The 13,952-nt window shown below is 40.1% G+C and overlaps 1 protein-coding gene across 1 annotated transcript; it reads left to right on the top strand.

Annotated features, from left to right (window-relative positions):
• Positions 1-175: 175 nt before the first annotated feature.
• Positions 176-10,339, top strand: NME9 (NME/NM23 family member 9). The gene is made up of 6 exons (XM_044449962.1): positions 176-191; positions 4,590-4,647; positions 5,444-5,547; positions 6,374-6,445; positions 8,641-8,757; positions 9,986-10,339. The coding sequence occupies exons 2-6, from the start codon at positions 4,590-4,592 to the stop codon at positions 10,097-10,099; spliced, it is 465 nt and encodes a 154-aa protein (XP_044305897.1). The 5' UTR covers positions 176-191; the 3' UTR covers positions 10,100-10,339.
• The last annotated feature ends 3,613 nt before the right edge of the window (positions 10,340-13,952 follow it).

Below are 13,952 nucleotides of genomic sequence, written 5' to 3'. Positions count from 1 at the left end.
TGGAGAGCAGACATGTTCAGACAATATGATAAATCACATTGAAGAACAAGTTATGCAGTGGGTGTCAATTGCCCCAAACTCCACAGATGATGCTGGCCTCCCCACTCCTCCCTCTTTGGTCTTCCTGGTGGTATTCCATGGGATACTGAAAAAGTTTAAGACTTCCCCACCCCTGCTGCAAGTCCATTAAGGTACCCATAGCTTAACTTTGTACTATAAATATTCTTTTTCCTTCACTTTACCAAGTGGCTCTGGAGCAGTTTGTATCAATCCATAAGGGCTCAGATGACATAGCACTGTGGGTGCTATGGGTGAGTTTCACTGTGGATCAAACAAATCCTGTCACAAACCCATCAGTTCTCAGGGTAGCTTTTAATCCAAACTTAAACTTGCCAACAAACCCATTGTGGGTTTGGACAGCACATGAACCCAGTGTGGTTCATGAGCCACCATGGTTTAGTTTCTTGTGAGAACCTAGTCAATGTCATTTTCTACTCACGACCCTCCTGTGTTTTCCAAATAATTCTTCTGCCTTTTTTCTTACTGCAAAAAATGCAGTAAAGCGAAAAAGACAGAATAGCTGAACAATACTTTCTCATTGGCAGTGCTAAGAGCCTTCTACCAGGAAATGTCACAGGTGAATAGGCAGGAACAGCAAAGAAAGTGAGTAGCACAGACAGGAAGCCATGAGTGTCAGTAGCAGGCCCTCCTGCAGAGGTGTGAGCCTCAGCATGTACTTGACAAGACCTCACCTAAATATCGACCCTCAGTAGACTGGCTATGCAAATGGAGAGCCAGTGTGGTGTAGTGGTTAAGAGCGTGGGACTGGGACTCAAGCCATCTGGGTTCTAGTCCCCGCTTGGCCATGGAGCCAACTGGGTGACTTTGGGCCAGTCACAGACTCTCGGCCCAACCTACCTCACAGGGTTGTTGTTGTGGGGATAAGATGGAGGAGGAGAATGAAGTAAGCTGCCTTGAGTCCTTTGTAGGAAAAAGGCAGGATATAAATCGAAGAAAAAAAATAATGCCAGTGGTAACTGGATCTATCCAGCTTGTGCAGAGAATTTGTTTTGAAAACATATGTTTGATTACTATCCCATGATATTTTACCATAAAGAAGCAGCTGTGCACATTTACTCCCAAGTATTCCCATTGAACCCAGTAGTTCTTACTTGCTGTAACTAGGCCACTTCTGTTTGCATATAACTTAGACTTGCCTTGTGCAACTGCTGCTGCTGCTGCTGCTGCTGCTATGTGCCATAAAATCATTCTGACTGATGGTGACCATATGAATGAAAGTCCTTCAAAATGTCTTGTCCGTGACATCCCAGCTTAGCACTTCTAAATTATGTAGCTGGTAACCAGAAATACAGTCTTTTATCTTTTCTAAGTACACTTAAGACTTTGTACTGTAATAGAAACATGATGATGTATTTTAATAATTTTGTGTATGGAGACTATATATTTTCAGTGTTAGTTTGAACATATTATGTAGATATCAATATTACATATTTTTATTAATACAGCATGATTAATGAAGCATATTTAAATAGAAATAAAGTCTGTTGTGCCATCCAAAAAACTAACACATTTATTAAGGAATAAACTTTTGTGAATTACAGTCCACTTTATCAGGTGTACTTCATCAGGTGCATAAAAGCTTCTGTGTAAATGCATTAGTTTTTTAAATGCCACAAAACTTTTTGTTGTTTTCGCTGCAACTGAAGAACATAACTATGGTGATTTTTAAATAAGAACCCAAGGGAATGTATTTGTGATTTCATTATTTTAAAATAACTCATAAAGCCTATAATCTCTATAAATCCTGCCATCAAGTGGCCAGAAGAAGAAACTGATTATTTCAATCCTCCTAGCTACTTACATCAGAGTAGACCTATTCATATCACTGGAACTACCTTTATGTGATTGAGCCAACTACTTAAAGATTGACCTTATCGTGCTCTGCTGAACATAAAGTATAATGTTTTGCTAATGAAATGTTTTGAGGTGTGATATGCAGAACCAGATTATAACTGTGCAGTGTGAACCATCCATGTTTTTCTTAGACATAGGTAAGAAACATCCATATGAACAGAAAGGACAACTTTTCCATGTCATTCTGTGACCTTATAAAGTCGACTAAAAGTGCAAGTCTATGCAAGTTGAGCAGGAAAAATGGCCTACAGCTCCCAGCATACTCTAAGAAGCATAACTGGGTGTTGTAAGCCGTTTTTCTGTCAAAACTTACATAGGATTCTGCCTTGAGAGGTTGTGCTTACAACTAAAGGACTAACGGCACTATCATATGCAATTTTAGACAATATAGGCTACAACTCCAAGCATGCTCCAATTGATGCTTTCAGTCAACTGTATCTTTATAAAGACCTATTATGACAGGGGAAAGTTATCTCGAAATAGATTGCTTTTAAATTTCGGCTAAATTTCATTTATTCCAAAGTAGGCTTGAGTAAGACTGCAACTTTAATGTCTTATACATAGGCCTTCATAGACCCAAAATATGACTATTTAAGCATTTAGTAACATGCCGACTTCCACTGACAGAAGCCTCATTCTGCAGGCAGAATTTGAGTTATGCTGCTGGTACATAAACCCCATATAATCATAATGCAAATGATAGAGGGTATACCCTGGGGTGCTGTCTCCCTGCCCCACATCGCGGGCACTTAAAACACTAATGGAAATGCAGGATGCATGCTGCCTTGCTGATGAGGCTGTCTTGCTCAAACAAAAGGAAAACTCCCAGCTTACTTTTGGTGCAGCATCCAAAATATCCTGACTGATACATTCCCTGTTGCATTACTTTGTTGAGTCAATTTATAATTAATATGTACCTTTCTGAAGTACTCTTTTTTTCCTGCTCCTGGAAAGAAAATGGAATCTCTTACAGGATCAAATATCTTATACAACCAGAATCCTGGCCTGATCCCAGCACTCCATGGTTTTCTGGATACTGGATTTTTCATGCATACATTTGCGCTCACTACCTGTCTCGGAGAGTATCAGCCAATTTAGGAACATCTCTATTACTTGCTAAACATGAGCATCACAGTAAACACAGCAGTACTTCAGCAGCAGCAGCAACATGGAAGGAGGTGCTCTTGGATCAGCCACTACACAGTCTAGGAGAATAAAAGGTCTTTACATTTGGGGAGGGCATTCCAAAACTGGTGTGCCACAGTTGTGAAATGTCACCTGCCTCACTTCATTAGGTGGGAGCACCCACAGATGAGCCTCTGAAAATGACCTTAATAAGTTCTAAGCAGGCGTATATGGGGAGAGACAAGCCTTCTGAAAACCTTATTTCAAACCATTTAGGGATTTAAAGTTCCACGCTAGCATTTTGAATTGGAATCAGAAATGGACCAGAAGCCAGTGCAGATCACAAAACACTGCTATGTGGCCACTGCCCACTAACAATCTTATTTTGGATCACCTGAAGTTTCTAAACTGTTTTCAGGGAGAAGTATTATATAAGCTGACTTGGGTTCCTTGCAGGAAAAATGTTGAGACAGAAATATTATATATAGATTAATGAATGAATTGCAGTGATCCTAACATGGGATTACCAGAATGTGGATGAACATTACTTGACAATCTCTATCCAGATAGGGTTCTAGTTGACATACTAGCTTAAACTGATAAAAGGTGCTCCACATCACTGAGGCCCCCTGTACCTCCAGTAACAATGGAGTATCCAAAAGTACCTCCAAACTCTGATCCTCTAGGAAGGGTGCATCTTCTTCCAGAAAGATTCAACATTGTTTATTGGTTAGACAAACCACCCACTAGCAGCACCTTCATCTTGTCTCACTTTATTGGCCCTCATTCAGTCCATTTCTGCATCCAAACCTGGATTTGATGAAAAGGAGATTTCAGTGCTGCACATCTCTTGATGACCTCCCCCAGCAGTTTCATGTAAATAATAGCATAGGGGATAAAATAGAGCCATGTGGAGCCACATGCCATAGCATAGTCTAAGTCAGTGGGTTTTGACTGTGTGAACAAAGTTCTATGAAGCTAGAAGAAATGCTTAGCAAGTGTAGGCTCAACTCAGCTTCATTCCGTATGTGAAAGCAAAGTGGTTGTCAGCCTTTTTATGGACTGCTTGTGCTCTTTGTTTCTCTTTGAAAAGTGTTGAATCCATCCTGTAGGTTGACAATAAATCTTTGTATATGATTATTTTTCCTCTCTTCACTAAAGGAATTAAGAGCTTTCCAATATAAGATCTGCTCTCCAGAGATTCAAATACAGTACATTTATTTTTAATAGAATCCCTGTTGCAAGCTATCAGTTGTTAGCGTGAAAAGGAAGTAGTTCATAAACATTTTTGTTAGTGCATGGAAATAACACAATGCATATCTTTAATTTTATTCCTAAACAATGTGTGAGTTTGTACAAAGGAATACTTTTAACGAAAGTGGATTGTGGCTTTAATCTTCCGGTAGTTCTGTGTAAACTTTTGAGTTGCTCCCTTGCTGACTCACCAGATCTTTTTTCAGGAAGCTGCACTAAACAGCTATTCTTCTTTATTGGAAGTTTCTCACTGATTTTCTTTAATTTATTCCCAGATGGTTGTCACTAATCAGGAACTTTGGGAAGAAATGCTAGGTACCAAAGGACTGATTGGTAAGACTTTTGCTGCAAATACCATACAGAATATACCCCTGTCCCCATCACTGTTCAGAAAAATAATTATATGCTGAGGTTAGATCAAGTTAAAATAGGATATGATGGGGACATGTAATGTACTTTTGTTCTTTCTGCTGCAGTGAGTTTATTATCTATAAGAGACATTCCTTGTTTTTTGTAAGACTCCAGAGACTTTTGTATTGGACAGCATATAAAGTAAAGGAAGCAGCCTCTATTCAGCTTGCTGTCTCTCTTTTGGGAGTCATATGGATTGGGTCCATTTGAGCGCAAGAGCACAAGTGAAGGACAGTTTGGACAGTGTTGAGGAAAAGGTGGAACCACTCAGAGAAGGAGGGGACCCACTCTGAGTATTTCACTTCCCCAGACCTAGAGCTGGCATTGATCTGTACAGTACTAACTACATGGCCCTCTCCATCTCATTGCCAGTGTGGCTTTCTCCTGGGAGTGGTTAATGAAAGCATTTGGACTATCCATGCTATATGGAATACTCTGATAAGCAGTGCTACACATCTCCAGCAATAGCAGCCTTCCTGTGGGCCTATAGCAGGAGATGCAGTAATACCCCTACTCTGCAGCAAGGAATTCATAGGACAATTAACTCATTTAATCTTAATTTGGACATGCACATGATAAGCATGTCATGAGTGGAGCTGGCTGGAGCCGGGGATCATAGTAGATGGCCTGGGAGACCCTTTCTGACTTGCTCTGTTTCTATTTTATGGGCTTAATTAAACTCTGTATGATATCACAGTTTATCTCAACCTCTTTTCAGTGGTAGATGTTTATCAAGGATGGTGTGGACCATGTAAGACAGTTGTAAACCTCTTCAGGAAAATAAAGAATGAACTTGGTGATGACCTCCTACATTTTGCTGTGGTAAGAAACCATTTCAAAAAGCCAAAGACTGGCTGCCCCACAACAAAAGGGGGGGAGGAATCAATCCCTTAGGAGGTGTATGAACGTAATATGTAGTTCCACTTGCTTTAGGGAAGTAAATAAAACTGCAATTGGACAGTGTTAAGATTGTGAGATGGTAGAAAAGCTGTAGGGCTTTTTCTAAATATGCATAGGATTGAGCCCTTAGACACTAATACGTTGTATTGCAGGTATCTGATTACATCCAGCTCTTTGGTTAGAAAAGCAATGCCTGACCCTCTTTTTTGAAAACATAAAAGCTGGCTGTAACTGTCTTGTGCTGGGCAAAATGCACAGGTTCCTGCATAGGAGAGAGCATAAGTAAAGAGAAACATGACAGTCCTTATAGTATTATAGCCAGGGATTATTTTTTGGTGGGGCTCTAGTGAAAAAACAAAAGCTAAATTGTATTTTATCTCATTTGGTGGTTAGAGGGATGGAATCCTTAGAATGCAAATTCCCACTTCAGGTGTAGAAAATAATCTTCCTGTCATAGCAAATACCTCCCTGAGTGGCTAAATATGATATCCTCCAAGACACATTAAAAAGACAACCATGCTGTTCCATGAAGAAAAAAATTCAAGTCCAGAGTTGGTGATCCGATAATGTAAATAAGGACCGAATTTATGTCATACATATCTAATACAAATGATGGAAAGTAACCTTTGAAGTGACCGAAGTGCTGAAACAAAACAGTTGGGATAAAAAGCTCTATAATGCTCAGATGTTTCTCATGTACCTGTAAACATTTGCTTTTACTGTATAATCTTGTTTACATTCTATTCAGGCTGAAGTGGAGTCAATTGATGCCTTAGAAAAGTATCGTGGAAAATGCGAGCCAACATTTCTCTTTTATGCTGTAAGTTGCTGCAAAAGGCTGCCTTTACTTTTGAAATTTGAAACTTTTTTCAGTTGTTAGCACTAACAATAGAGATGGTACACAAAGCAGCTATTCCTTCTTTTCCTCCTGATAAGAAATAACATGGAAGAAATGGTGGGAAAACATGGAGGTCTACAAGTGGGCTATCAAGCCATCTGAACCACTATAGATTTCTGTGAATATGGCAGTGCAATTTCACAATAAAAGCCTCATCTAGAAGTACCTTCCATCTCTCTACACCAACACATGCACACTGTTCTGATGAGTATAACCTTTCATAATAGGATTGCTGTCATAGTTGCATGAAAGGTCGTTTTCTTGTTCCCAAATACTTTCCTGGACTCTTACAGCTCTTCAGTATGTGTAGTTATTGCCTGGTCAATTTCCTTGTATGTTCCAGCTCTCAAGGGAGTGGCAAAGAGGAATAGATAACAAACATGGAAAATGACAAGCCTATTTGGTAAAATAGGCTAATTAGTGCACAGCTGTCAGGGTTCGATTCCTGAGTTGTCAACTGAAAAGCCTGAAAAGAGTGGGGGAAAACAGTAAACATGGGTGTAGCAAAAGGTCAGCAGGGCAATTTCTTCTACTTAATCCTCTCCATCTTAAGTGTTAGCTGTGGGCACTTCTCAATGCACATCACCCTTTCAGCACTTCCCTGAGTTTCCAGAAAGGGCAGCCCCTCCAAGGTGACACTAGAGTCCTTTGAAGGAACTATCCGTGGCTGTCAGCTGGCTTTTGCAGTTTCAAGGAAAAAGGGCTACAGCCACAGCAAGCTCTAAACAGCTTGCATTTCTGTTGGGAAGTGGGGGACTCAATGCCAGTTGCCCCCAAGAACCTCCTGGGCACTTTTGGTGCAGCTGGCAATGGCAGCTGCTCCTGAGCCACTTGGCAAGAGCAGGAAGGACTTTGCAGAAAGATGGGGTCAGTTGCCCAGTTTCAGAGGACATACCAACCTATTATGTGTACAACAACTCCTATTAAAGTTTCAGGTTGTCAGTATGACTTGTTGTCCTCTAACCAAATACCCTGTAGGAATCAATTCAGGGTTGAATGATGTGTTGTCACTTTTTGTGAACCTAGTCATTATTTATCCTATGATGGGTTGGCATGTCCTCTGAACCTGGGTGGCCATCACCACTGTGGGTAAAGGAAGGAGCAAGATGGTCACTTCATAAGAATGGCTGCTCTTGCTGCTCTTGGAACACTTGCAACTTGAGAAATGAATAAGCCATGGTGGTTTGTATGATCATGTGAACTGACTCAGCATTTTTTTGGTCCTGTAAGATCTCTCAATATCATTTAAAGACTTGCTTTTTAACTTTTTAGGGAGGGCTGCTGCCTAGATGTGAAAACTGAATATTGCATCCTTGCTGCATAGCTTGCTTTTTCTTTTTATAGCACATGTGAGATATGTAGCCAGCTGAATATGAATAGCTTGAGAAATCCCTTCTTTCCATCAACTATCCCTCTTGCAATTTGCACATGAAATTCTGTCTGGGCACTGCTCAGCCAACATAGTTCCTAGAAAGTCAAGGAAATGGCCATTTCTCATTGATTACTTCCAACAAAACAGACAGTGGTACCAAGCAGTATGGGAGTCAAATAACTTGATTTAACAAGAGAGGGAGATATTGCTTGATTAATATTTTGACATTTTATCAGATAAATTTGCATATGGAAGAGAACTGGTTTTGAAATGTGGAAACATGCTTTCTTTGCTTTTAGATGTCATATGTGTGACATAGCATAGTCTCAATAGGAGGAAGTATCACTTTTAAGGACCACCAGTGATGCCTGCATTCTTGTATTAAAAATAATATTTTAAAACTCCAGGGCCCAATTAATTGGCATAACATTTTAATTAATTAAATGGTTTAATTGATCATCTGATTAATCAGTTCAACATTGTAACCTGACTTGAGAGGTATTCCATGTTTCCAGCTTCTCTTCCCCACTCCTGTAACTCCTAACCTTGTTTATCTGCAAGTGAATATAGGACAGGATTTGTCTGAATGGGATATGATAAAAATACAAAATTGTTACCTGCAAATGTTACAACATTATAAAATGTGATCCAGATTCTGCCCAGCATCTAGACTCTGCCAGTAATGTGTATTGGTACAAGTTACCTTTATCAAATAATTTGGATATTATTTTCTATTTTCTTTCAGGGAGGAGAGTTAGTAGCAGTTGTAAGAGGAGCAAATGCACCATTACTACAGAAAACCATTCTGAAACAGTTAGAGTCAGAAAGACTTGTTTTGGATCATGGAGCAGACAGAGTGGTGGTAATTGGATCCTTTCCCATTTAGTTGCTATTCCTTTTGCGATCATGGTCAGAATCATAGAGCTGGAGGGGCTCTTGTAGACCATCCAGTCCAACTTCCTGTTCAGTGCAGGAAATCCAGATCTAGAGCATCTCCAATGGAGAGCTGTTTAGCCTCTGCTTGAATATTTCAAGTGATGGCAATATCCCCACTATGGTAGCTGATTTCACTGTAAAATTTCTCTTACCATCAGTAAGTGTCTCCTAATGCATCGATTTACTCTAAATTAATTTAAGCCCAGTGAATTTAGCCTTGTTCTTCGGGGCAGCAGAGAACAGAGAGACCTTTGCCCTCCTCTGTGTGACAGCCTATCATGTATTTGAAGAACAATATCATGCCCCTCTCTGTCTCCTTGTTACCAATTTAAATATAATTTTCCAGTTGACTCTCTTCCTATGAAAAATTCCAACCTCATGCAATACTGCTCTTCTACCTGATTATTTCCATAGAACCACCAAATGAGGTTCCAAGCAAATCCTAAGGATAAAAAGGAAGGCTGAGAGTATCCCATATCCTTTAAAACACCCTTGCTACTTTTGGTTGCAGCAGGAGTAAATTCTGCCTGCCTGCAGAAATTCTTTCTGAATTCATCCTCCAACTGCACATGATGAAGGTGAATATTCAGTCCAAGATTTTTTCTGCAGCAGCACACTTTACAAAAGGAAAACGCTTTTATTCCAACTAATTCTGGGTGCAGAAGATAGTTCCCAAGTTTGATTTTCTTTCCCAGGCCCTTCTCCCTTGCTGAATAATGGAGATCCTTAAAGGGACCATTCTGAGATCCTTGGAGACAAGGATGCTGGTTCTTTGATGTGACCTGGATCTGGAATGGCAGTCCTTGGCGGGGGGGGGGGGGGGGGGGGGGGGGGGGGGGTAGTGGTTTGGGGGGGTTGGGGGTGGGGGGGTGGGGGCCTGGCGCATAGATTCTGATGGTCTCTGGATGCTGGGCTTATGCACACTTTCAGGGCCCTAAAACAGCTTGTCAATAAAGCCAGCTCTAGAAAGAGTAAATGTAATGTACCAGGGCATCACATACTGGAGAAGTAAAACACCACCAGCACCACCAACAACCTATTGCTACAAAAATCCATAGTGGCTTGCTAAAAATGAATCTTAATTTTAAAAAGTTCAAATGTTTGTGCTTTCTAAAACAGTATGTGACTAGCATTCTCTTATGCTGTGATGACAGATCCAGGATGAAGCCCTTCCTAAAGAAGAAGAAAGCACTATTGTTGGGATTGAGGAGGAAGAGGATGAGGAGGGGGAAGAAGAGGATGGTGAGGAAGAGGAAGCAGATATGTAATACGCGGTGGTGGGGCCAGCATGCCACCTCTCTACTTAATCTTCTCCTTGTATGAGAAGGTGAATGTTCCTGGATACTTCATTTTTTGTCATTGTTCCAGCTACTTCAAGAACATATTATTCAGTTCAAATGGAACATCTTCTGGGGCATGCAAATGAATTAGACTTGACTTGCCCAAGGACTTTGTGGAACTTTAAATACTGAAGGAGTTCAGTATGAGTGTTAAGGTGACCTTACTTTCTCTTCCTCCCAATATTCTTAAGAAAAGCAGTTGCACAGATTAAGAAATTAACCACAAAAATGGAAAGAGTATTTCATTTCAATTGCTTTACACTTTTTCAAAAGGCAGAAACAGTAAAATCAAACTAATTTCCTTCCTTTGATGTTATTTTCAAGATTTACATTGCTTCCTTCTTATGCTAATTTTCTTTCATTTTTCATCCTAGATTAATTAATCTTCTGGGACTGGCTCCCTGCCCTTTGGGAGATAATAGGAAAAAGCTTTTCTTAAAATAGAGTGAAAATAGTATATATGACCCATGGCCAACTCATTGCTGTGAGCAGGAGACATGTTTTTCAGTTAGAAGTGATCTACAAAAAAATACAAATGTCAAAAAGCCATACTGCCTATATCACCAGTATTGCATGTACCTGCCATATTTGAATCCAAGATAGCTCGCATTAAGTTAAGTTTTGAAGTATATACTTCCCTGAGTCAATGTTCAAGCATCTTTGGCAGCAGTTACAGCTGTGAGTCTAATTGGTTAGATGGGTCGTTGTGAACCACTCAGAACTTCAGCTATGGGGTGGTATGGAAATATAAGTAAGAAGAAATCTCTTTGAGCTTTGCACAGCTGGATCCTGCAATGGTCCTTCAGCCTTCCTGCCAAAACTACTCCAGCTCTGTCAGGTTGGATGGGGGACAATTAGTGAGCAGCAACTTTCAATTTTTGCCACAGATTCTCCATTGGATTGAGCTCTTGGTTTTGACTGGTGTCTTTTAAGACATCCAGATTCTTGTTTTTAAACCACTCCATAATTACTTTGGCTATGTGTTTAGGGTCATGGTCCTGTGGCAGGTGAACTACTGTCCCTGTCCCAGGTTCCTTGCAAAACAAAAGAGGTTTTCCTCTAGATTAGCCTTCTATTTGGCTGCATCCTCGATTGAGACCAGTTTCCCAGTCCCTTCTGAGGAAGAGCATCTTCTCAACATAATGTTGCTACTACCATTTTTCACTATGTGGATGGTGCTGTCAGGGCAATGAGCACTGTTGTCTTTGGACCACACACTGCATTTTGCAACAAGGCCAAAAGGTGCAGTTTTGGCTTCATCAAACCAGAGAACCTCTTTGCACAGGCTTGCTTCTTCAGAGTTACCACTGACATTTTGGTTGCTTCTCTAATACCTTCCTTTCCCAGTCATTGAGTTTGGTGGATTGCCTTCTCGAGGCACAGTCATGATTGAACCACATTCATTCCATTTGGTGATAATGGATTTAGTAGTGCTGGGTGATGTTCATAGTTTGGGATATTTTATATAATCCAACCCTGATTGGTGTTTCTACACAACACTGCACTAGAGTGGTTTTAATAGATCTTTGGTCTTCACGATGCTGCTTGTTTAGATATGTTCTCCAGCAGACTCTGGGACTTTCCCAAAAAGGTGTATTAATCTGAGATCATATGGCACTGGACCTACACAGAGATAGACTATATAACCATACTTCTAAAAGCAGTGGGTTGCACCAGAGCTTATTTAGGCATGTTATAGCAAACAGGGTGAATGTTTATGCAGCCAACAAATGCCGGATTGTTTTTGGATGTCCTATTTTTGTGCATCTTCACAGAGTTTAGTACCTCATATATATCAAGTGATAACAATGCCAATTAAATCCATTTCAGTTCCAGGATGTAACACAACAGAAAACTGTGAAAAACTCTGCAAGGCACTGTATTAGAATGATAAACAAACAAACAACACATATTTATCATGAAAACTGTCATAATAACTGTCTAATTCAACAACTGTCCTACACTGAATATATGTTACAATTATTTGCACAGTTCCAGCAGGCATACTTTGCATAAGCAGACCGTGAACATTCTTCAAAATATATTATGCATTTTATAGATTCTGCATTGTATCTTTTCTGCTTTGCTGTACTCAGATTATGCAGTTGACCCTGTTTTAATGTTTGCTAAAGACCCATATCATTTCGTGTTAAGGTAATCTGAATTCGTAATAGCTGGCTTGGTTTTCACTATGGTTGCTACATGCAAGATTGATGACATGACTTTTCTGACATGGGTATGTCTAGCAGTGACACATTTTTGCCCATTGTGATGGCTGGGTTTGCGTGACAAGAACCCACAGTGGCTTCTCTTTTTTTTTTTGAACCCCACTGTGTGATGGTCGCATGCCAAGTGATTTCCCTGATTACCCTTGTGGCATCTGGGTTGCCATGCTTTGTTGTGCAGGACCGGGGTAGTTTCAAAGCTGCTCCTCACCACACACGTTGCTGGGTTCAGATGACATGGAAACCTAAGACCCTGAGGTTAATTAAGCAAATGGTATGGCATGTGACCAACATGCACGGGACTTTGAAAAGAAGGCACCATCCCCCCCCCCCCCCGCCATTCATTGAGTTGCCAACAGCAATGTCTATAAATGTGTACTGGGCTATGATCACCTTGTGCAACTGATTTCATAATGTATGCAAGTTTCTGGTTTTGTTTTTCTCTTTGACCTGCATCTAATCACTGTTTTAATAAAGAAGTGAAACTATTTATGGATTTGGGTTTTTTCACATACATAATTACAGCTATGAGATCTTAATAGGAAGCAGTAGGATCATTTACTATAGAGAAACAATGATGATTTTATTGTGAAAAGAAAACTTCCCGCTAGAATGTCTGTAGGGATCTCTGAAATTCATGCACTTTCTCTAATCAAGATTCTTTTAAAACACCATGGATACCTGAGCTCAGGATATAGTCTCCAAACAAGGAGAATGATGAAGTGGTATTTAGCTCACACTGTTTTATCATACACAGCAGTACAGCAATTTTGCTCTGTACTTTGGTTCCTCCCAGTTTTTTGCTTTTGTAGAGGAAGAGAATGATTTGTTTCATATTTGGAAGAAATATTGCAGTATTCTGACCAGGTTGCACCAATAAAAGCTATCATGTTCTAAATTTTCTTTCCTCCAAATCAAAATATACATGTGAAATTTTAGATCAGAGTTGCAAATTTAAACGTACAGGCTTTTATTGTATTAATGAACTGACTATGTAATCCTCTGGTCCTCCTCCCTTGCTACCTGAAGTTTTTATAAGCACTTGTAGTACTGCATATGTTGTGTGTGTATGGGGTGTGTGTGGATAAAGTATGTGTCTCATTCATAAGGGAAATATTCTAAACAGCCCTTTGGTGCATGTATAGGTCCATTACGTTAAATGGGATCCACTCCTCGCTAAATGCAGCTAAGATATCTGCCTAATACTTTTTAAATAATTAAACAGATTAGTCGATTTAACCTTGCAGCCCTACACGAAACACTTATATTACTAACATCTTTAACTGATTGTGACAATACATTGTGTTCACTGAACGTTTGAGGCTTTTGAGTAGAACAACCGTTTAAATCACGAAACCACCACACACCATTGTGACTTACAAAAGTCCTGTAGTCGTTGAATTACAGCAAGATCAACGACTTTTTTGCAACAAAGTGCATCTTTCCTTGGCGCCAGAAGGAGGCGCTGTGGAAACGCAGCCCAGCTTATGAGAGCGCGGGCGGTCCCTTTAAGCCGACGCCAAGCGAAGAGGTTATGCTGGCTCAGGCGGAAGTAA

Source organism: Varanus komodoensis, unplaced genomic scaffold (genome assembly GCF_004798865.1).
Source record: "Varanus komodoensis strain SLA01 unplaced genomic scaffold, ASM479886v1 scaffold1, whole genome shotgun sequence".
Lineage (NCBI taxonomy): Eukaryota > Metazoa > Chordata > Lepidosauria > Squamata > Varanidae > Varanus > Varanus komodoensis.
This window is presented reverse-complemented; position numbering and strand designations above follow the sequence as displayed.